The sequence below is a fragment of the Coturnix japonica genome, chromosome 4 (genome assembly GCF_001577835.2).
Source record: "Coturnix japonica isolate 7356 chromosome 4, Coturnix japonica 2.1, whole genome shotgun sequence".
In the NCBI taxonomy this organism is placed as follows: Eukaryota; Metazoa; Chordata; class Aves; order Galliformes; family Phasianidae; genus Coturnix; species Coturnix japonica.
Window position 1 is genome coordinate 22,349,949 of NC_029519.1, and position 23,165 is coordinate 22,373,113.

At 40.5% G+C, this 23,165-nt stretch overlaps 1 protein-coding gene across 5 annotated transcripts; it reads left to right on the forward strand.

The window, feature by feature from the left end:
* The first annotated feature begins 345 nt into the window (after positions 1-345).
* On the forward strand, positions 346-21,585 carry CBR4 (carbonyl reductase 4). Of its 5 annotated transcripts, none has more exons than XM_015861025.2 (7): positions 346-459; positions 16,426-16,568; positions 17,093-17,213; positions 17,671-17,807; positions 18,471-18,605; positions 19,568-21,079; positions 21,306-21,585. In XM_015861025.2, the coding sequence occupies exons 2-6, from the start codon at positions 16,427-16,429 to the stop codon at positions 19,744-19,746; spliced, it is 714 nt and encodes a 237-aa protein (XP_015716511.1). In that variant the 5' UTR covers positions 346-459; position 16,426; the 3' UTR covers positions 19,747-21,079; positions 21,306-21,585. The 5 variants fall into 5 exon arrangements, with proteins under 5 accessions (XP_015716511.1, XP_015716507.1, XP_015716510.1 ...); XM_015861021.1 differs by lacking the exon at positions 346-459 and adding an exon at positions 13,878-13,996; XM_015861024.2 differs by lacking the exon at positions 346-459 and adding an exon at positions 14,008-14,138.
* The last annotated feature ends 1,580 nt before the right edge of the window (positions 21,586-23,165 follow it).

Consider the following 23,165-nt stretch of genomic DNA (forward strand, 5'->3'; position numbering starts at 1 on the left):
GAACTGTGCCATGAAAGCTGTCTGCTCCCAGAGCAGTTGCATTTCTTCAGAGGTTGGGCTGGTGAGAAAAGATCAGTCAGCAGGCTGTGTCTGTCCTCACACCATAGTGTGTTTACGTTGGCAACCCTTTGTTGTGTAGACTCAGCTGAGGCACGTTACTGATGAACAGGATGATGTGGGAATTTTTCCATCTGCTGTCTTCCTACTTTTGCTGATCTATGTAACAAGTTTGGTTTTAACTGTGAAGTGTCACACTCTCATAGCTGATAGTAATAGAGCATGCTCACACAGCTGTGGTTTGATTACACTACAGCCCTGCTAAATCCACCAGAACAAAAGGTATCTTCTGCCAAGCACAAGAACTAACGTAGAGAAAAACTGTACTGAGCTTTTTGAACTTTAACATCAGATAACGCTGGCAGAAGCTGGATCTCTTCCTAATTGTGTGCAAGTCTGAAGGTCAGTCTGCATTTATCTGCATGTTTTTTGTTTTAAAATCAAAAGCAACATTTTTATGGATATAGTTGAAAATTGAAGTAATTTTTGTTAGGGCAAATACTAGATTCTAGTTCACTTCTGGTTGATGTTTTCCCATAAAAGCTGCCAATGCATCAGGCATTGTAAAATAAATAAATAACTAACATGCGTTCTTGCAGCTAAAAGCTCTATTGATGAATTTACAATAGCTTATAGCTGCATTATGCTATCTTTTGTTTTGTATTTAGTAACACATTGTAATGTTCTGGGAACAGATTTTATATGTGGAAATATTGATTCCAAATATATAAGAGGGCCCTAAGGCACAAATGTGATTTCTTGCCTCTAAGTTACTTTTCTGTAATTAGAGCTAGTATGTCTAATGGCTGATTGTGAAGTAGCCTGATGTTGTGCCCAGCTGCCTTTCTTACACACGCTTTTCTGTTAACTTCCTAGGCTTTTTTTGTCATGAAGTATTAAATGCATTGGATTCATTGGAACAAAAAAGCAAACAAAAATATTAAGCACTTTACAGAACAGAAATATATTTAACATGTTTTTAGAAGTTAAATCTGTGTAAAGGTGTTTTGCTAAATCAGTTTTTCTCTGTTTTGAACCATCCCATTTGAGATGTAATGGTCATGGTTCACTGAATTGGCCCAGAATGCTTTCTCTTTTCCTCCCACATTATGCATTAGTCACTGTGGCTGCATTTGGTATAATCCTTTGATGTACACACTGAAGCTGTACTGATTTCAGTGGCAGTTTTGGGTACTTGTGAGTTTTGCTCAGTCAGAGACTTAAATGATGTCTTGGGCCACACATAAGCAAATAATCCCAGGGACTTCTCCAACTGGGTGTTTTTGGACCCAGAGACTTTTCTAACTGAATCTACATGAATAGTAAGAGTATTGTGTCTCCACACAAAGCAAGTTGGGAGCGAAGCCCTTCAGTGCTGTAATCAAGCAGCTCAGCACGCGGATTGAGACTTGTTCCAAGAAATCCTAGCAATGCTGACAATAAATTTGATCTGTTTATACATGTCCAACATTAATCATGTGAAGTCTCTCCTCTGTCACTAGTGCTGGAAAACTGTTGAAGCATGTGATGAGACGTTTTGTAGGCACAGAGTTAGAAATTAAGAGTGCAAATACTTTCTTAAGGAGGAAAGGCAATGAAGTCCTAGATGTAAGTTAGACATTGGCTCAGGCATTTGTTGTATAGGTATACAGCTTTGGTTTTGGTGGCAGGAGAAACACCTGTGGTACCTGGGAGAACTGCTTACTGTGGAGAAGTTGAATATTGTGTATGCTGATAACTTGAATATGTAGAGTTGGGAGAGAAGGGCCTTTTTCTAGAGCAGATGTGGGAAGCTCCTTAATTTCAGGGTAATCAACAGCTTTTATCTTCTGTGTTTTTGGAGCAATTTATGGCTTGTCACATTCAGTAAGTCCAATGGGCTGGATGTATGTGCTCTTCTGTTGTCCAAAAGATTGAGACAAATGATTCCTCACCTTACAAGTGAAGTTACTGAGGTGCACAAAGGGAATAAGATCTAAGAAAGAACTGGAATTGAGTCCGTGAGGGGGAGCAGTAATTCTGGGATTGGTACTGGTGCTTGGTATCAGCTGCAGGAAGGGCTGGAAATAATCTGACAAAATTGCTGTACCTAGAAATTGAACAGCTGAGCACATTGCTAACTAAAAGATTTATGCTTACGTAATGTGCTAAAGGTATGAAAATTATTACAAATGTGTAGCCTTGGTCTGCAAAAAAGAGCTGCCTTTCAAATGATGCTATAAAACGAAATCAGGACCTGTAGCATTGCAACACTTTGTTCTCAAAAGGAAGCTGCATGGACAAATGGTGCACCATTAGTATTTGTATGGCTCTAGTTGTTTTACCTCAATATTTCCGTGCTAATGTGAGTGCTTTTCTGAAAGAACTGAATCACGCTGTATCAGAATAAATTGTAATAATTACAGGAAATAGGGCTGTAGAGTAAAGCTGTGATCCATGCGGATGATCTTTGCTTAGATATTATTTTGTCTACTTGTTTATACTTTGCGTAACATATATCTGCTGGAAAAACAATCTTATTTACAAAACGATTATGTTTAGAGACATGGGAAGTACAAAGTAATGTTACAGTCAGAGAGCTTTAGCCAGATGGTTGAACTGGGCTTTGTGTTTTCCATTTATCAGTCCCATGTGAGTGTAATTCTCCCAAGTTTGGAAATAGTTGGGATGCAGATACTGATAGGGAGAGTACTATCCTGTGTTGTTTTTATTTTTGACAGAAGAAATGAACTAGTAATGTAGTGGGCTGATAAAATACATGGAAATGGTTAGTATTAGTGACACTTGTGGTTTCTCAGCTGGTGTGAAGATCTTTAAATTTATGCTGCTTTTTGAGTTTCTGCAGGTGGAATACCTAACTATGTCGTGCTCTTCCCAGCGTATCCATTTCATCATAAAATGAATCTCTGCATGGCTGCCCTGCACATGCCTGGAGATGTTCATCAGGAACCCAGCAGAGGCTTGTCTCTTTTTAACATAAATTTGCTAGCACAGACATTGCATGCTAATTCCACATACATGGGATTTCTCATCCCTCAGGGAGCAGTCTGTCTTATCAGAAACAGAATGACCCTCCTGTCAGCATTACGGATTTATTAACTTCCAAGAATCTTGTTTTGGAACCTCCTGCTGTGTTGTGAAGTTCCAGATGGCAAAGCACAAGAGCATGGCAGCAATTGTATTTGTCTGTGAGCTCCCCCCACATCCATTAACTGACTTGTCTTTGTTATAGTTTCTCAGTGTCCAGGTACAGAAGCTTTGCAGCAAAATGCTTCCTTTTACAGCTAAATAATAGTGATCACTGCCTTATTTATTTTTCAGTCTTTTTTTTAAGCCCCCCCGTCCCCCCCCAACTGCTTAACAAAATAGGCAGCTGTCACGGGTTACTTAGATTTACCTATGCCCGTGACAGGGGAAGCCACCCCACGCCCCCCCCCGGGGCCCGGAAAGGAGGGGGAAAAGGGGAGTGGGATAAAACAGCGACAATCTAAGGAGGAAAAACTTATTTTACTAAATATGATATCGGAAATACAAGATAACACAATAAATATATAATTAAGGCTAACAAAATGCGAACGAAAACACGAGAGAGAGAGTCTCCGAAAACCGAGAGGCCTACTGTGAACTCTAGGCGACACGCGGCTGGAACGCTTCCCACTCTCCGAGAAGTCGGAGAGACAGAAGGAGGGCACTCCAGCCTGGGAACGAGATTATATAGAGTCCTGGTCCCGTGACTTCATTGTTACTCCTGTTGTTCTCTGGGATATGTAGTCTTCTTCTGTGGACTGCACATTCAACAGAAGTATCCATACTTGACATGATGTTATGATGTGGAATACTGATAGCAAAATTGCAAAATTATAAAACCATGATATTCCACCCCTTGTTCTACATCATTACACTCATGGTTAATATGTACATATATATACATATAATATACAACGTATGTAAAAGTGTGATAGCTAAATAGTACAGAATTGCATGTAACATAACTAAATGTACAACTATAATAACTAAAATACACTACACATGCAAATATATATTATATATATAGATACATAAATTATTGACTGCATTCCCCCAGCATCAAATTCCCTTGTGGCACACATGAACATCCCATACCTTCTGCATTACGCACCACAAGTGCACCCAGTCCCTGGCCAAAGACAGTTTCCACCGGATAGGTTTGCCCTCTTCCAGAAGCTGGAAGGACCAACAGCTTTTTCCCAACATGTTCTTTACCATGTATAACGACCTTATCTCCTTCTACAGTGTGTAGGGGGCTAGATTGACTAGGACCATCACGATTGACAGATCCTCTAGTATTGACCAACCAAGTGGCTTCTGCCAGATTCTTCTCCCAGTGCTTAAATGTTCCACCACCCATTGCTTTCAACATAGTTTTCAACAACCCATATATCGTTCAATTTTACCAGAAGCTGGTGCATGGTAGGGAATATGATAAATCCACTCAATGCCATGATCTTTGGCCCAAGTATTTATAAGAGAATTTTTGAAATGTGTCCCATTATCAGATTCAATTCTTTCTGGGTGCCATGTCGCCACAGGACTTGTTTCTCAAGACCTAATATGGTGTTTCGAGCAGTAGCATGGGGTACTGCGTATGTTTCAAGCCACCCAGTGGTTGCCTCTACCATAGTGAGTACATAACACTTACCACTGCGAGATCGTGGCAAGGTGATATATATCAACCTGCCATATCTCCCCATAGTTATACTTTTGCCATCGCCCTTCCTCCCAGAGAGATTTTATCATGTCTTGTTTAATTATGGCACATGTTTTCACAATCATGAATAATCTGCGCAATAGCGTCCATGGTTAAGTCCACCGCCCTCGGTCTCTGGCCCACTTATATGTCGCGTCTCTCCTTGATGACCTGAGGTCTCATGAGCCCATCGAGCTAGAAATAATTCACCCTTATTCTGCCAGTCCAAGTCAATTTGAGCCACCTCAATTTTGGCAGCTTTATCTACCTGATGGTTGTTTTGTTGTTCTTCAGTAGCCCGACTTTTGGGCACATGTGCATCCACATGACGCACCTTTACAACCATATTCTTTGTTCGGGAAGCAATGTCCTTCCATAGTTCAGCGGCCCAAACAGATTTTCCCCTCCGTTGCCAGTTATTTTGTTCCCACCGCTGTAACCACCCCCATAAGGCATTTGCCACCATCCATGAGTCAGTATAAAGATACAGCATTGGCACTCTCCCGTTCAGCAACATCTAAGGCCAGCTGGACAGCTTTTACCTCTGCAAACTGACTTGATTCTCCCTTACCTTCAGTGGCCTCTGCAACCTGTCGTGTGGGGCTCCACACAGCAGCTTTCCATTTGCGATGCTTCCCTACAATACGACATGATCCTCAGTCTGAATAGGGCATATTCTTTTCATTTTCTGGTAATTCGTTGTATGGGGCCTCTTTAGACACGTGATACCTCTTTTGCTGGTGATGTTCCAAACTTTTTATCTTCAGGCCAGTCTATGATTTACCTCTAGGATTCCTGGACGATTGAGGTTTCCCATTCGCGGCTTCGCTGTGTAATCAGCGTAATCCACTTGCTCCAGGTGACATCGGTAGCATGATGGGTGGAGGAACCTGTCCTTTGAACATCCAGTTCAGCACTGGCAGTCGAGGTGCAAAAGGAGCTGTGTTTCAGTCCCAACTACTTCGGAAGCAGCCCGAACCCCTCATACGCGGCTAAGATCTCCTTCTCAGTTGGAGTGTAGCACTCTTCAGCCCCTTATATGATCGACTCCAGAATCCCAGGGGTCGGCCTCGGGTCTCTCCTGAGGCTCTTATGCACCAAACTCCAAGTGGGGCCTTTCTCTCCAGCAGCAGTATAGAGGATGTTCTTTACATCCTGTCCAGTCCGTACTGGCCCCAGGGCTACAGCACGGGCTATCTCTTGTTTAATCTGTTCAAAGCCTGCTGCTGCTCAGGGCCCCATGCAAAATCATTCTTCTTCCGCGTATACCTGATAAAGGGGCTTACAATGAGGCTGTAGTTTGGAATGTGCATCCTCCAAAAGCCCACTGCACCCAGGAAAGTTGTGTCCTCTTTCTTGCTAGTTGGTGGAGACATGGCAGTGATTTTTGTCGATCACATCTGCTGGGATGTGACGACGTCCATCCTGCCACTTTATACCTAAGAACTGAATTTCCTGGGCAGGTCCTTTTACTTTGCTTCGCTTAATAGCAAAGCCAGCTTGTAGAAGAATTGGATTATCTGCTCTCCTTTTGTGAAAACTTCTTCTGCTGTATCGCCCCACACAACAATGTCATCAATGTACTGCAGGTGTTCAGGAGCACCACCCTGTTCCAGTACAGTTTGGACCAACCCATGGCAAATGGTTGGCTGTGTTTTCCCCCTGGGCAAACGGTTCCAAGTATACTGAATGCCCCTCCAGTGAAGGCAAACTGTGGCTTGCATTCTGCGGCCAAAGGAATAGAGAAGAAGCATTGGCAATGTCAATGGTGGCATACATTTTGGCTGCTTTGACTCCAGCTCGTACTGGAGTTCCAACATGTCCGGCACAGCAGCGCTCAATGGGGGTGTGACCTCATTCAGGCCACGGTAGTCTACTGTCAGCCTCCATTCTCCACTGGCTTTACGCACTGGCCATATGGGACTGTTAAAAGGTGAGTGAGTTTTACTGATCACTCCCTGATTCTCCAACTGGCGAATCAAATCATGAATGGGGAGCAAGGAATCCCTGTTGGTGCGATACTGCCGTCTGTGCACTGTCTTTGTAGCAATCGGTACCTGCTGCTCCTCTTTACTCGTAGCAGCCTCACAACAAGACGGGTCCTCTGACAGGCCAGGCAAAACAGACAGCTGCTTAATGTTGTCCATGTCTACAGCAGCATATCCCAAAGGCCCATCGATACCCTTAGGATCCTTGAAATCCCCCTTCTGAGGTAATCAAATACCCAGTATACATGGAGCCCCTGGGCCAGTCACAATAGGATGTTTTTGCCAGTCTTTGCCAGTGAGCTTATTTCAGCCTCCAGCACAGTCAATTCTTGAGAAGCCCCCAGTCACTCCAGAAATATGGACTGATTTCTGTCCTTCATGACTGGAGGGCATTAGAGGGTGCACTGTGCACCGGTATCCACCAGTGCCTTATATTTCTGTGGTTCTGATGTGCCAGGCCATCGAATCCACACAGTCCAATAACTCTATTATCCCTTTCCCTCCCTGACTGAGGGCAGGGCCCCTCTATTGGTTACCTGTGATGACTGGAGCAACTCCACTGGTGGTTGGTATGTCTAGTAGTTCTTTCACCCGTGCTCGTAGTGCAGACGTGGGCTGATCATGCCACTTCCTCATGTCTTCTCCACGGTCACGTAGGTAGCGCCACATGGAAACACGCGGTGCAATCGTACTGTTGTTCTTTGCTCGAGCTGGGAAGCGTGTGCGTTTAACAGCTGAGACTTTTGATGATGCAGGTGGGGAGTAGGACTGGACTAGTTTGATCAGATCCTTCATTAGACCTGGTGGCCCGTACGAGGATTGACCCCGCGACCTTGGCGTTATCAGCAATCTGTCACGGGTTACTTAGATTTACCTATGCCCGTGACAGGGAAGCCACCCACGCCCCCCCGGCCCGGAAAGGAGGGGGAAAAGGGGAGTGGGATAAAACAGCGACAATCTAAGGAGGAGAAAACTTATTTTACTAAATATGATATCGAAATACAAGATAACACAATATAATATAATTAAGGCTAACAAAATCGAACGAAACAGAGAGAGAGAGTCTCCGAAAACCGAGAGGCCTACTGTGAACTCTAGGCGACACGGTGTGAACGCTTCCCACTCTCCGAGAAGTTCGAGAGAAGAAGGAGGGCACTCCAGCCGGAACGAGATTATTAGAGTCCTGGTCCCGTGACTTATTGTCTATCCTGTTGTTCTCTGGGATATGTAGTGTCTTCTGTGGACTGCACATTCAACAGAAGTATCCATACTTGACATGATGTTATGATGTGTAATACTGATAGCAAGATTACAAAATTATAAAACCATGACAGCAGCCTAGATTGGTTAGAGAAATGAAGGATGTTGCAAGTGGATGTAGCGATGCAGCCAAAATGGGTTATAAAAACATTATGCAGAGTTCTGCTGCTAAAAATAGGTATGCATTGAGTTGGGGAAAATGCAGAGAGGCTGTATAAGGTCAGTCAACACAACCTTACTCAGCTCTCAAAACAGAGAAAATCTACCCACTGTGTCCACATGTTTTTCAGAAGTGCTGTCCTGCTGTATTGGGTGAAGCTTTTCTGATTTTTCCCTTCTCAGTCCATTTGGTTTTCTGCTGTATTTCCCTGTTCTCCCCAGGCTGTTTCTGGCAGATTCTCAGCTTGTTCTTTTCTCTTGCATCATTGTTATCAGGCAGTGTACCAAAATGTCATAAATAGAATTGCCTAACACATATTTAGCACATTGTTTATTTATACACATTCAACAGCAGTTTAACCTAGGTACACATTACCAGAAAAGCTCCATTTTTTAATTTTTTTTAAGAACATGCTTCTTCCAAAAAAATGGAAGTCTAGAAGTGTTTAGTAAATAGGATCAATCTTACTTCAAAAATCAGAGAAAACACAAAGTTACCAAACTTTTATTACATGGTCATTTCTTGGTAAACTCCCTTACCCTTGATTTAGTAGAGGGTTGTTAGAGTTAGGGCACTATGGTTAGGCTGAGGTTGGACTTGATGATCTTTGAGGTCTTTTCCAGCCTGAGTAATTCTATGATTCGTTAATGAATTTGGTTTTGTTTCCTATGAAAAAAATCAGTTACTTTTTAAATAAAAGATAATGCCTTTCCAAATGGGGCTTAAAGTCTGTATCTGGTGATTCAGGTTTTTTTTACAGATGCATTTCTATTTCTACATTAAATCCTAGAAGTGTTTCTTCAAAACAGAGAAACAAAAAAACCCCAACCCTTTACACCGAGATCTTTCCCCAGGGTTGTGACAGTGAGAGCTAACAACCATTTCCTTCAATTAAAGATGGGAGAACATTCAGAGGGGAAAAACATTAAGTGGTATGGCAAGTTGAAGAAACAAAACTTGTAGCATGTCTTCTGAATTGCACCCCTCCTGTCAGCAACCTGGAGCTTTTGCTTCCCATTCCTCTGCTAGTTATTCTTCCTTCTTCATTTCACTTGAAAAATAAAATTGGACTGCAGGCTTCTGCAAATCAGAGCAGCCATCCTGCTTTGTTCTTTGAAATGGCTTTTTATATTTGGAGTTGTGAGAAATTGAAATATAAAAAAACAAAGCTATTTCCTTTTTTTTCTTGCTCTTTTCATTGGTAAATACATATGTTTGTAAGTGGTGGTTGTCGTGTGATTGTAGCTTCCTTAAAACTTCATATTCTGGTGGGTTTAATGAGCGTATTGGAGCCAGATGGCATACCATATTTTTTTTTCAGAAACATTTTAGAGCACATGGCAGACAACCGATGTTGACAGGAGTGCTTCACTGAGGTGTCTGCAAAGCAAATGTGTGACTTGTTGCTATTAGAGCAGAATAATTGTTTGTGAAAGGCATCCTCAAATTGAACAATGATTTGATAAAGTAAACAGGAATGAGTATGCTATGTAAACATTGCACACTGCAGAAATGTTATCTGCTTGCATGGAATGCCTAAAATAATTGAGATCTGAGTGGAAATGGATGATGCAGAGTTGTAATGTACAGTGGTAGTCAGTCCTGACTTAGGCAATTTTGCTTGAAAATCTTCAATCTGTAGGCAATATTATGGGGGGACAAATAATTGTGGATATTAAAGATAACTGTTTCATTTTCCTTTGAGACAGAAAAAGAGAAGCACTCTTTTTCCTTCTGTCTAGCAGGAAGAGGGAAGGAAAGATAGAAAAGCAATGGACTTTCACTGTGCCAGTTAAGGTGGGTTGGGGCTGCAGACACATCATGCCTGATGTTCCTCTTGTTGCAGAGAGTAAGCTGGGAGGAGAAGCCAGCTGTCTGTTTTGAGGAGATAGCAGGATAAATGTCTAGTCCTTGCTTATGTATCTTCTCTGGCATAGCAGTTAAACAGAGACAGTAGAGAATCACTAGCTTTTACTCAGAATTTTACTCTAATTTTACTCAGGATATGCATAATTTCAGCTAAGTAATTATGCAGTGGTATTTGAATGTTGTGTCTGTTGAAAGAAATAGGATGGGCAGGGGGAAAACATCTCCTGTGTTCAAGAATAAAGAAAATGATGTGAAGAAACTAGATGATGAGGAGAGATGAACTTTGGCAGAGTTTATCCACAGAGGGCTGGGGATAATCTTATCTCTGTATCATGTGGAATACACTATATTCTGCATGTTCAGTATAAAAACAATACAGAACCTTACAGAGACATTTTAGACAAGCGAGGATAAAAACAAAAAAGCACTTAAATACAGGAATGAAATTGTTCTGTTCCGGAAGAGCAGCTCAGACTCCTGTAGCACCCAACAGGTGTATCAACTTGCATCACATTTTCACAGCCAGCAGTAAGCATAGTGTGGTAAAGACATACCTTCTTGACTGATCTTCTAAGTTGCTCTTTTCTTTTCCCCCTTTGCAGTTAATATTTTCTATACAATGAGTAACTGTACATATATGTTATTTACAACATTTCCTTCTGGGATTTCAGGGTAGTAGTTTGTGCCATCCTAGGTTTCTGTAAGCCGGAGATTAATTGTGTGGATGGGCAGTTGTGGTTACCTGACTTATAACTGGAAAAACCTAGAAAAACATGTTGGACTTTTAGGAGAATTTTGCAATGAAGTGAGCTCTTGAAAATCCATACCTATGAGAAGTAATTAAAACTGCTGAAATAAGGTATGTGTTTTATATGAACAACAATCACTTCATCTGATATGAAGTGTCTAGAGTGAGCAATAGATCATTCTTTTCAAGGATGCTAATTGTTTATGTGTTTTTTGTTGTTTTTTTAAGGAAAATATTCATTATAATAGGTAAATTAAAAATTTGGGCCAGTAGTCATCTAAAAATAGCTCTTATCATCTTTAATAACCTACTTTCTACCTCATTAAGCCAGCTGATTGTGTATTATTATGCTTTACTACTCTAATGCTCAGTCACTGGAAGGAGCTACAACTGCACTGGCTTCTGTGTCTCTCACAAGGAGAAGTCGTCTTCAGCTGCTTAGTGAAATGCATGAACAGGATGAAATGACAACAGCGTGTTTCTGTGAGGAGATGAGATATGAAACTAGATTTATTTGGGACAATCTGATAGAGAAAATTGAATGTCAGGAATTGAGTTCCTTGTAAGCTTTCCAGATATTACTGCATGTGTTTCAGTCTGTAAAATGAGTAACAGCTGTAAAGAATATTGTCTTTGACATTTCCTGTAATACTGGTGAAGATAAAGGAGGTGAGCGGTCTGTGAGATATGAACGATTGTTGCTGTCACCATCACAGTTGCTATTTATTATGGACCGTGTTCAACACTCACTGCTGGCAGATCATCAGCTGAAGTTCTGCCAGTGTAAGTCCTGGTCAGGATCACAGCTATGTGCAGTTATGGGGGAATGGCTGCATAGTCCCCTGACTTGCTGTTTTCTGTCAGTAAGTAGATGTGCCACCTCAAACCAGGTATTCCTGTGCTCAATAAATCCATGCCTCATTAGTGCTGATCTTGCAAATGTTTTCATGATCCTACACTGAACAATCCTGCAAAATAACTGAAGCTATAAAAAATGGCTTAATGCCATTATGCCTTCAGTTTCCTGATTGAAACAGCCTGTGGTCTCTTCCAATTTGTGCATGTTACAGATTTCTAAGTAGATACTAGGAGAAATCATGAAAGTATTTCACTTTCATGTCCTATTTAATTCAGTCTTGATCATCAGTTAATTTTTTTCCATGTTTATTAACTTCTTTTTTTTTTGCTCCCTTCTCCTTGTTGACATCTCTCAACATCCCAGTTTTTTCCCTTTTCCCAACAAAACAAACTTGAAGATATAGTTAATACAGAGCACTAAATAGAAATATGAAGAGATGCAGAAATGAATTTTGAACTTATCCTGCCCCTGTGCTTGGCACTGCTGAGGCCTCACCTCAAGCACTGTGTTCAGTTTTGGGCACCTCAGTACAGAAAGGACATGGAGGTGCTGAAGCAAGTCCAGAGAAGGGTAGCAAGGCTTGTGAAGGGCTTGGAAAATATGCCTGACGAGAAGTGACTGAAGGAACTGGGGCTGTTTAGTCTGGGGAAAAGGAGGCTGAGGTAAGACATTGCTTTCTTCCAATACCTGAAAGGTGCTTAAAGCAAGTGCAGGGTTGGTCTTTCCACTGGTGACAGGACGAGGGGAAATGGCCTCAAGTTGCACCAGGCTAAGTTTAGGCTGGATATCTGGAAACACTTCTTTACAGAAAGGGTGGTTAAGCACTGGAATAGGCTTCCCAGGGAGGTGGTTGAGTCACCAACCCTGGATGTGTTTAAAAACTGTTTTGGTGCTCAGGGACATGATTTAGCAGAGGGTTGTTAGTTAGGGTTATGGTTAAGTTGTGACTGCACTCGATGATGGAGTCTTTACCAACCTGAGTGATTCTATCATTCTCTGTCAGGGTAGCAATAACTCAACATCATAGTGTGATGGAAATGCTGTCTGTTCATAACATTTTGCTGTTAGTCTTAATTCTGACAGCAATTTTTGGTATGCGTATGAACTAAAACCCAGTTGTGTTTCTGGATAAATATTTATCAAAAATACTAATTGTGCCAGCGATTGGAGTGATATCCAAAGAGGTTGTTGCAGGATAAATTCTTGACATGATTGCCATAGATCTTATCTTGCAGCTGATATAAATATCTAGTGAATATGAGTAGGGATGAGGTAGAATGAGGAAGTTGAGGCTGTGCTGTGATACATGGTGAAGGAGACTGATGTGCTGGCACTGCACTTCTCAAGTGAGGAGCTGATGTATTGAGGAAGGCACAGTGAGATGTCATCTCTGCAATGCTTCCTGAATACCTGCTTTTAAGACTGGGTGTGGTGGTGGGGATTGTTTTTATTTAACGTGTAACATGCTGCATGACAGCCCTGGGAGCAGGGTGCTGGCTGCAAACAGCAGCTGGAGCAAAAGGGATACACCTCCTCAGTGCATGGGTGGAACCTCAGCACAGGCCTCATGCTCAGGTGTGAAATCAGCTTGGGTGTGAAATCATCAGGTTTCAGTGGGGAAACCTGTTTGGTCAGGAGAGCGTGTAAATGGCAGTGACTTGCTAGAGACTCTCATGACTTTGTTCTGAGTGTACATGTTTCGCTTAAGATGTAAGACTTCACAGAATTGTGGCAAATAAGGGGAAAGTATGCTTGTGTATATATTGAAAATGTGCATCTAATTGTGCAAAGCCATCTAATTTTGGCATGATAAAGGCCACTCGTAGAACACAATGAAAAAGTCACAGAGGTTTTTGGATGATCTATACAAGAGCCAAAGGAAACTTCAGTAGTAAAGATGACTTAGGACCAAAAGCAAGGTAATTTGGTCACTCAAACAGCTCAACTGCTGCGGCTGGCACAAATCCCGCGACGAGTGTTTCTCTCCTGTCCTGCTCATTTGCTCCTCTCTGCAAAGCTCCTTTGTGGCACTGCCTAAAGGCCGCCGCCCCGCCGCAGGGCTGTGGGAAGGTGAGCATTGCAACCTGGCGGCTGTACAAGCGACTATAACGCGTGTCTCTGAATATACCGGCAGTGACCACGGCCGCTTTACCGCAGCGCCCCGCACCGTCAGCCCGGCCCAGCGCCGCTACTACCGGCGCTCGGTGCCGCCTCCTCGGGTAGTGGGACGGCTCGTCCCGGCGTGCCCCGCGGCCCCGGGGCGGGCAGCGCTCGCGGTGCCATCTTGAGCCCGACCGCCGCTCCGTGCAGCGGAGCTCCGCCCCGCGAGGTGAGCGGGTCGGTCCGAAGGAATGGGACCGAGAAGTGAGGGGGGAGCGGGCACTGCAACGGGCTGCGTGGTGGCCTTGAGAAGGCGCTGTTGCTCGGGGGAAGCTTTGTTTTCCGTGCCGTTTTTTGATCAGGGAGTTAAGGTTTGTTCTACCGACTGTCCCAATTCGCAACTCCGAAGAATCTTAATGGTGTTTTTGTGTCAAAACGTAAGTTGTAACGGCAGGAGCCTTACGCACGCCCCCTGCAAATACCTGGTTAGTGCACGAGGACGTGGAACATTCCTTCCGAAAGCACGTGGTCGCTGTGCCTTTTGCTTTCCCACGGACAGCAGGAAGGGCAGAATGACGCAGCCGAAGAGGCTGTTTTCCTAATGCTGGAAAAAGCCACGGGAACAGCGGCCCTGGGGGCCCGTACAAACGGGCATCCTCGGAGGGTTTTAGGAAAGAAAATACGTATAGGTCTGCCTGCATCCATCAGCAGTGTAATGCACCTTGCTGTAGTTTATCCTAGCACTGATTCTGGAGACTTGCGGGTACCTCACACTGAGTAAGGTGACCGTCCTTTATTATGGGTATCTTTTGGATATTCAGAACTGACCTGGACACGGCTCAGAGTGGTGAGACACCAACTTGGCGTTGCTTTGGGCAGGGCAGTTAGATGAGACGGCTTCCAGAGGTTCTTTCCAACCTGTTTTGGTCCAGGTTTCATGTGAGTGTAACAGAGTAGGTACAGCGGGTACTGGTGAGAGGAGAACATGGAGGGAGAGATAACATTGTTGCAACAAAAGGACAAGAACTTCCCAGGGTCTGTGTTCATCCTGTGGAAGAATAGATCCCTTGTGGTGGGAAAGGCAGACTGAGACTTCGTTTCTACCAAAATATGTCAACACAATACAACTTGGTTGTGCCTCTATTCTGCTGAGTCAGCAAGAGCTTCAGTTCTTCTGTGCAAAACCTCTCGATTAGTCTGTTGCAGACTAGCTACCTAATGTGAGTATTCAAAGGGTTAGCCTTCCTAATGAGGCTGTAGTACCTGTTTTTCTGACTCAAAAGTTGTCTTCACACAGCACATCTTTTTGTATGTGTTCTTTTGAAAGGATGCCCATCTGAGATAGAAGCATCTATCTTCTTCCTGCTCCTTCTCATCCAGTGTGTTAGCTGGGAAGCGGCCACACAGATTGATTTCAGGCACTTGTGTTCATTTTCTAGTCTGTTACACGGATGGGCTGCTCCCTCTGGCAGATTTTGGTCTTCTGCAACCAGTCATTTTCAAGTCTTCTGTGATTAAACTCATTGCACAGTTATAGGAATTGATAGTGTCTGTGTGTGTGTGTGTGTGTGTGTGCAGTGTTAGGTAAAACACATCAAAAGGGGCATAATAGAACTAAATAATGAAAAGGGACAGAATCCCTACAGTCTTTAGTAGGATATAGAATGGCTTCCAGATGTCTGAGAGTAACTAATTAGACCCGGAAGAGGATACAGGGCATATGGTAAAATGCTGAAGTGTTGTCTCTGAAGTTATGAGCAGAAAGGGGAAGATACAAGGTGAAAAGTGTAGCGTTTTCTAATCAGAAAGCAATTGAAACACAAAATTTTCCACAAATAATGAAACTCTTTGCCTCAAGATTTTATAAAGGCAAAGTGTAATTGGGTCAAAAAGGATTTATTTAGGTGTATGGAAAAGAAGTTTGTTGCTATTTCTTGTATCCTTCCTTTGGCTCAAGAAGTCCCCAGGCAGCTGGTGATTGGTTTGTAGGGATTACAAGTAAAATCACAAATAAAAGCATGTTTTGCAGTCATGCCTATACATCTAAGCTAGCTATTTCTGAGTCCTTTCAGATTTTAAAAAGCATTTTCTTTCTTCAAATGTAGAAAATCAAGCAAACTAACTCTGAGGCTAGCGGTAAAACATAGTATTATGTAGTGAAACTTAGTTTTAACCTACTGCAAATACAGTAGTTTCAAGTCATGTTCCATGCAGTTTGAGCATTCAGCACCAATACGTAGGATGGAGAGAGACCTTGAGGCTAAATTTAGTACTAGAATAGTGTGGAAACAGTATAATTACATCTACCGTGTTGGCACTGAATAAACAGCTGAGTGATACATTATGGGTTTCGGATGCATAAATCACATGTTGTCTCAAATAAATAGGAGTTATTGTAGCACTCATACTGAAGTTCTAGAATAAGTGCATATATATATATGTGTGTATTTTTTCCTAGTTCAGAAATTGTTGAAGTGGTGTCTAATTTACTTCAGCTATTTATTTTTCCACAAATAAAATAAAAAAAATTACAACTTATGTAATCCTGCATTACAGAATGCTGCAAACAAGTAAGGATCATGATATTGAAAAGAGCAGTGGTTGTTCTCTGCAGTGTTTGCTCTGAAATTCATGCTTTATTTGCAACTTGTTTTTTAGGATGGGCAAGGTTTGTGCCATTTTTGGAGGATCCCGAGGAATAGGAAAAGCTGTTGCAGAATTATTGGAACGGAAAGGCTGCCACGTGGCAATTGTTGCTAGAAATCTTGAAGTAGCCCAAAATACTGCACACAGTCTTGGTGGTATGTGTACTGGTTTGCAATGATTTCTTCACTGTCAAATGCGTAGGTAACTTGTGAAAATAGTAAGTCATTAAATGAACCATGTTTAAATAGACAAGGAAACTGGGAGCATAGGGGAAGTTATTTCATTGCACCTTTGTTTTCGCAGTGCTCTTTGGGAAAAATGAATATGTTGCAATTCATATCATGCAGATAGAATAGATTCAAGGAGTTGTTCAAGGTTGCAGCAGGGATTTGGTAGGAATTGAGTCATCCATGGCTCATGACCAAGCTAGAACAGAGGCCAGTCAGATCATGCTGAAGTTCTGACTTCAAAAGGCTGAAAGTATGATGAGAGTTGTCATGTAACAAATTAGTGCAGTTCTTGAAAACTGTGCTGATTTAATTCTCTGGAGATGAAATGGATTCCTCAAGTTATGACAAGTTCAACATCTGTTCTTTCAGTTGAGTTTATAAATTCTTAAGATTTATGAATTACAAACTTCTTTCTACTGTTATCATCACGTGCCTTTATTTCAATGCAGCTGGCCACCTGGCGCTTAGCTGTGATATATCTAGAGAACAAGAAGTCCAACATGCTTTTGAGGAGATACAGAGGAAATTAGGTCCTATTAACTACCTGGTTAATGCAGCTGGGATCAACAAGTAAGTTATAAGATACAAGGCAGTAAGTAATTTGAGACTGCACCATATTGTCATGAGGTGCTAAGTGTGCTGTTAATGAGAGCATCTGAGAACAATATCAAGTGTTCACTGGTATATTATTTCTGTTAGAAGTAAAATTTTAATGAATTAAAACAGCTTTCACTGTAGATTCTGAATTCTGAGTTTATAAGTTCCACCTCTATTTTCTTTCTTCTAATTGCTCTTCCTGAAGTAGTCCAAAGTAGTATTTCTGGCAAATGAAACTTTGTTCTTGGAATAGCAGCGCACTTCTCCTGCTGTGTGTCATCCTGGCAATCTCAAAATTTTTAATGCTGGAATGTATAGAACAACAGAAATCCCCTTTAATATTCTGCTCATTGGTCATGTCTAATTATGAGTAAATGTGATCATTAAGGTGGTGCAGTGAGCTCTTGTGTGTTTTTGGTCTGTTTGTCAGGGATGGCTTGTTACTGAGAACCAAGACTGAAGATATGGTATCCCAGATTCACACGAACCTTTTAGGAACAATGTTTACATGCAAAGCTGCTGTAAAAAGTATGATTCATCATCAAGGAGGTGCTATTGTTAATATAGGTAAATTGCTTGTCTAATCCTGTGGAATTATATGGAAAGTACTTTTTTAGAATGGTTTGGCATATGTAATGTTGAAATGTTGCTTTTTGCAACTGACTGTTTTCTTTATATTTCTTTCTATTCTATGTTGAGCATTTCTTTATGAGTTCTCATTCCTTTATCTAATATCAGCAACTTCTGAATGTTGCTTGACTGCTTGTTTCAGTAATAAACAGCTAACAGTTTAAATATTTCTGGAAAAAGCAAAAAAAAAAAACCACCACCACCAACAAAAACAAAAACAAAACAACAGCAAAAAACAAACAAACAAAAAAAAACAACAAAAAACCCACAATTTTACCATTCCTTATCAGCTACTTTCAGTAGCTAAATCTACCAGCTGCTGGTTATAAGAATTAGATTGGTGTGGTGGTTCCTTTTTTATTTTCAGTGCAATGATATTTTTCCACTTTCCTGGTACATGTTCCTCAGCATAGATATCATAATCTATAATGTAATTATCATAAGAATTACAGAGGGATTTACCTATTGCAATAGACTGTAATGTGCATTGAGTAATATACTTTGATCTACTTTTCCTTTAATCTCATCTTCTATTAAAAATTTTAAACTGAAACAATACAGCTATTAGCATCTAACCTCTTCAATGTTTCTTTATTTTAGGAAGTGTTGTAGGACTTAAAGGCAACTCTGGTCAAAGCATATACAGTGCTAGCAAAGCAGGAATAGTTGGATTTTCACGTTCTCTTGCTAAAGAAGTTGCAAGAAAGCAAATTCGAGTCAATGTGGTTGCTCCAGGTTAGTTCGTGGGAACTTCATAAATCCTCAACTATTGCAGTAAGTGGTCTTCAGGTCTACCTTTGTGTAAAGAATGCTTCTAAAGAACGTTTATTTGTTATTAGAGAAGCACTGAAGACCATAAGAAACTGTCTTGAAAACATCCCTGTCTTTCCTTTTAGTAAACAGAGATGATCTGGAAAGAAATTTCATGAGGATGGTTTCACAAGACAGTCTGTTCCATGCAAACCACCACCCCTAAGAAAAAGCCTTGTATGTCTTTTCTGACATTCTGTGCTCTGAGTTATGTGTGTACTCTGCTGCTCGCCTTGTGCTGCTGTGTCTTTCAGACTTCCATGTGAACCAGTTCTGCTCATGAACTACCTTTTCTTGGTTAGTGAGTTGAACAGCTCATAGAGGAGATTTGTACAGCAGAATGTAAAGCTGAGACTTCTTAGTGGCAGATAGGCATTAGATCAGATCTTTATGAAGCTGCAGCGTATGCGAGGGGAGGTGCAACAGTGGGAAAATTAAATCTCAGGAAATTGAAATTATGAAGGGTTTTCCTTCTAAATTATAAAGAAATATTCCTCAGGGAAATCTGAAAGTGCTGGAATGAGCTCTGAAATTCAGCGAAAGCACTTGCAAGCAGTATATGTATCTAGTTAATTTTTCACACCCATGCCTTTTTATTGTGCATGTTTTGGTGGTGTGTTTATTTTTTGTCTTACAGAGAATATTTTTTGAGCACAATTTTAGAGTTACTTTGTTTTGTTAATACAGATCTCTATTATATCAGTGCTTCCAAAACTGTTTGGTTGGTTAGGTAAAAATTTTTTTCTTTTCTACAAAATGATGCAGACTGACTTCTAAGACTTTGGAGAATTGTTGCTGGGGGTGGGAATGTTGGAGGTTTCAAGGGAAACTCCACTGGGAAAATTTAATTGGAAATTAGGTTACTCTTCATATTTTTCCTTTCTTAGGCTTTATTCACACAGAGATGACTGCTCACTTGGAAGAAGATGAGTTGAAGAAAGCAATTCCCCTTGGAAGATTTGGAGACCCTCATGAAGTTGCAAAAGCTGTTTTATTTCTTCTTGAGTCCCCATATGTTACAGGGAGTACTCTAATTGTGGATGGAGGCTTGCAGCTTTCGATTTAGTTGTTACCTTGAATATGTACCTGCTTACATGTAATGATGGTAATATATAAATACATGCTAATTAAGGAGGGGGAAATCTGTCTAAGATTCATGTATATAATTGGCTTCATATTCTTTAATCAGATGAGTAATTCGTTGCAGTAGAGTCCAACAGGTATGTTTAGCTACCTGAAAGAGTCCATTTGGTAGTATGACGTCTGCATATGTAACAATTCTTAAAGAGAAAAATACGTCTGCCTTTGGTATGGTGAGAGTTACAAATAATTTCCTGATGGATTTTTAAAGCACTGTTTTTATAAAGTCATGTTTTCCAGTTTGGAAAGAGAGTAGAGATTTTAATCTGAATTATTGTGTTACACAAAGGTGAATAAAATGCAGGGCATGTTTATTTGCTGTCAGTTATGATTGCATCAAATTTTTCATGTGTGTTGAAGATTGTGAACTGTATGGTTTTCTTTATTTCTATCATTCTGTTCCTACAAAGTGGCAAAGAGTTTCCTTTGTTTTTTTGTTTATAGCAGAAATTGCAAAGGTGGAAACTTCTTGGTCTCCAGCATACCTGAATTGCCTTTACAAGATGTTATTATATGCAATATATTTTTATGAAAACAAAAACTCAGCAGTTCCACTCTTAAATATATGTACAGTGATTAATTAATTCAGTAGCACTTGATTAGATTAAAAGGCCAATGATTGGTCACTAGAGTTGCTAAGTCTGTAATTTTCTGTGTTCCAGCTACACAAACAATGGTCACTGGTGAATGGTATGGTTGCAGGCCTTGCTGCTGCATGGAAGTCTTTTCACAGACTCAGTACATGCTGAGAAGAAAAGTATTGCTTTTGAAGTGCAAAGTACTGTTGTGTGTCTTCTTCAGCTCAGTCCGACTGTGTTTGGTTGATGTTCTTTAGTATGAATATGTAGTCAATAAAATAGCCATTTATTTTACTCAAAGCAGCTTTTGAAGCAAGGTAATTATTCAGCTGTAAATGATCTTGGATGTTCCTTTCTTACTGTAAAATTACCAAGAGGCTGACCTCAGGCTTTTCCATTGAGATCAAGTAATTTTTGGTATTTGATGTTTCTATCTTCTCTGAAGAAAACTGTGAATGTGGTTTAGGATTTTCTCTTAGCTCCAGTGTTCTTTGCATCATGATCCAGATGTTGATTCAGCTTTTGAAATTTCTTCCCATCTTGGCACAAACTGAAGTACAGAAAGAAGAGATCTCACTGATGATAACTTTGAGTCTTTAAAGTCTGAGATTTTCTTCATTTGTGTGGTTGGGAAGTTTTGTCTTTGTGCCAGAAGACACCAAATTTTCAAGCTTCTCCCAGGTATGTATTAAGAAATAATAGAAGGAATGGTTGTATTTTCAGGGAGTTTTACAGTTGTTTGTCTTTCTTGCTTTTGGAATGTAAAATACCAGTAAACATAGACCTTTTAGGAGGCCTTATCTTACTGATATCTCTGATGAGAGGTGGTGTTACTTGCTGTGAGAAGTTGTGTTGTATGTGTCCTTGTTCAAAAAATTTAACTGCTAATTGTGTTTCTCTTTGATAGGAGGAGCTGGCCAGAAAATAGTAGAATTTCTTCAGAGAGCACTGAAGGTGAAGGGCAGCTGGTCCTCCTACTTTTACTAGTCAAGCAATCAGTCATATGTTGGTAACTTGGCTGCTGCCCATACCTGCCCTTCGTTTTTTACTAGCAAAATCTGTCCGGTGGATCTTGACCAGAAACCAAACATAAGAGACTAAAAATAATTTCCTGTTAGTGAGCTTTCACCCTAATTATTGTTACTGTCTATTCTTTTGTTTAATAAAGGAAATGTTAAGTAAGCTAATAGCAATAGCATTTCTAGTGTTTGATTAAAACCTGGATTAATACCTTTAGAAGAATCTCAGTATGCAGCTAAACAATTTCCTAAAAACACACCAATTCTTCTCTTGTTTTAAAATACGATATAGGACCAGGCTGAAGTGTTGGTAGCCTTTTTAAAATGTGTTTTTTCTCTTCAAACCTGGAAATCAGAACTGAAAGCCATTTAAGAACAAGAATCCATTTCCTAGTTTACTTTGTACAGCTACTCTGAAAAGTAGTGATTATACTTGTCAGGCTAAGTTTCTGTCTGGCCTGGTGTGTTTTTCAGACAGCAGAACTAATGAACGTGTAAGGTAGGTAACAGATGAAGTATGTGGTGATGTTTCTTTAGAACTCTCTTGTGGATGTCTAGAATGGATATTCGAATTTCCCATTTTAGGCATCTAGTATTTATGCCAAACTGTATAAAAATAGTTTGGTTTATCTTTTGTGTGAGCAGTTCTTAAAAAGGACAGTGTGCTTGATCAACTTAGCATGATTTCTCATTTGAATTTGGAAAACTTAATTCTATTCTCTTAATAGTAATACAAAGTTTCCCGGATTCCATTCCTAATGGAAATGAATGATTTATACTCTGATTCATGTGGTGTTTCTTCACTTACTGTATTGCTTAGAACTCTTCATAATCTTTTCATGAAATCATTAAGGTTGTAAAAGACCTCTAAAATCATCTAGTCCAACTGTCTACCTAACACCAAAGTTGACCCCAATTATTACTATTGTTAAGTAGCAGTATTCTGCTACCTTGTTGGTTTACAATGAACTCTTTTAGAAATTCCTGCTGTTCCAACAGTTTCTGCAGTATTCCTAGAAATTTCTTGTTTTTTTCAGGCATGTGCTGAAGCTTTGCCTCAGCATCTGATTTTGGGAGTGTACTTTCAAAGTATCTTGACTACATTATCATCTGCAGTTAAAACATATATTACAGTGATCCTGCCTGAAGTCAGAACTCTGCTAAAGTCTCAGAGCATGTTGTATTTTCATCACATTATGCTCAGCTTCAGACTATAGGCTTTATTGAAGGTTCCTTTTTGCTGTAGATGGTAACAAAGTAACAGAGGTTACCAGAGCTTTGACTGCCATCTTTAAGTGAGTGACTATGACCACGACAACTATTGCAGTATCATGTGCTTGTATTTTTCCTATTAACAAGTCATATCTGGGCCTGGGATATTTTTTGTTCATTTCAAAGTTTGCTCTTTTTTTTTTTTTTTTTTTTTTTCTTCACCACTCTTAAAAAAATTGAAAGATAAAATGCTGAGATCTTTTTCTTTAGTGTACTTTGCCACCATAGTCTCATATTTTGCAATATAAACTAGCATTCCTGTCTTAGCTGTTAAAACCACAAACTCTTACTTGGTATTGATGTTCCCATATCAGGACCTTTAGGCACTGCATGCCAGTAACTCCCATACTTAAATTCTCAGTTTGATGAAAGTCAGCCCCTTAAGAAAGTTCTGGTGTAGTTTTTGACATGCTTTCATAGATCACAGTTATTCTTTTTTTTTTTTTTTTTGTTACAACAGGACAGGATTTGTTATA

Excerpts from the sequence above, each read along its gene's own strand:
- CBR4 (XM_015861020.2), top strand. Across the intron at positions 17,214-17,670 it reads AATGCAGCTGGGATCAACAA|GGATGGCTTGTTACTGAGAA; the intron begins GTAAGTTATAAG and ends TCTGTTTGTCAG. Across the intron at positions 17,808-18,470 it reads AGGTGCTATTGTTAATATAG|GAAGTGTTGTAGGACTTAAA; the intron begins GTAAATTGCTTG and ends TCTTTATTTTAG.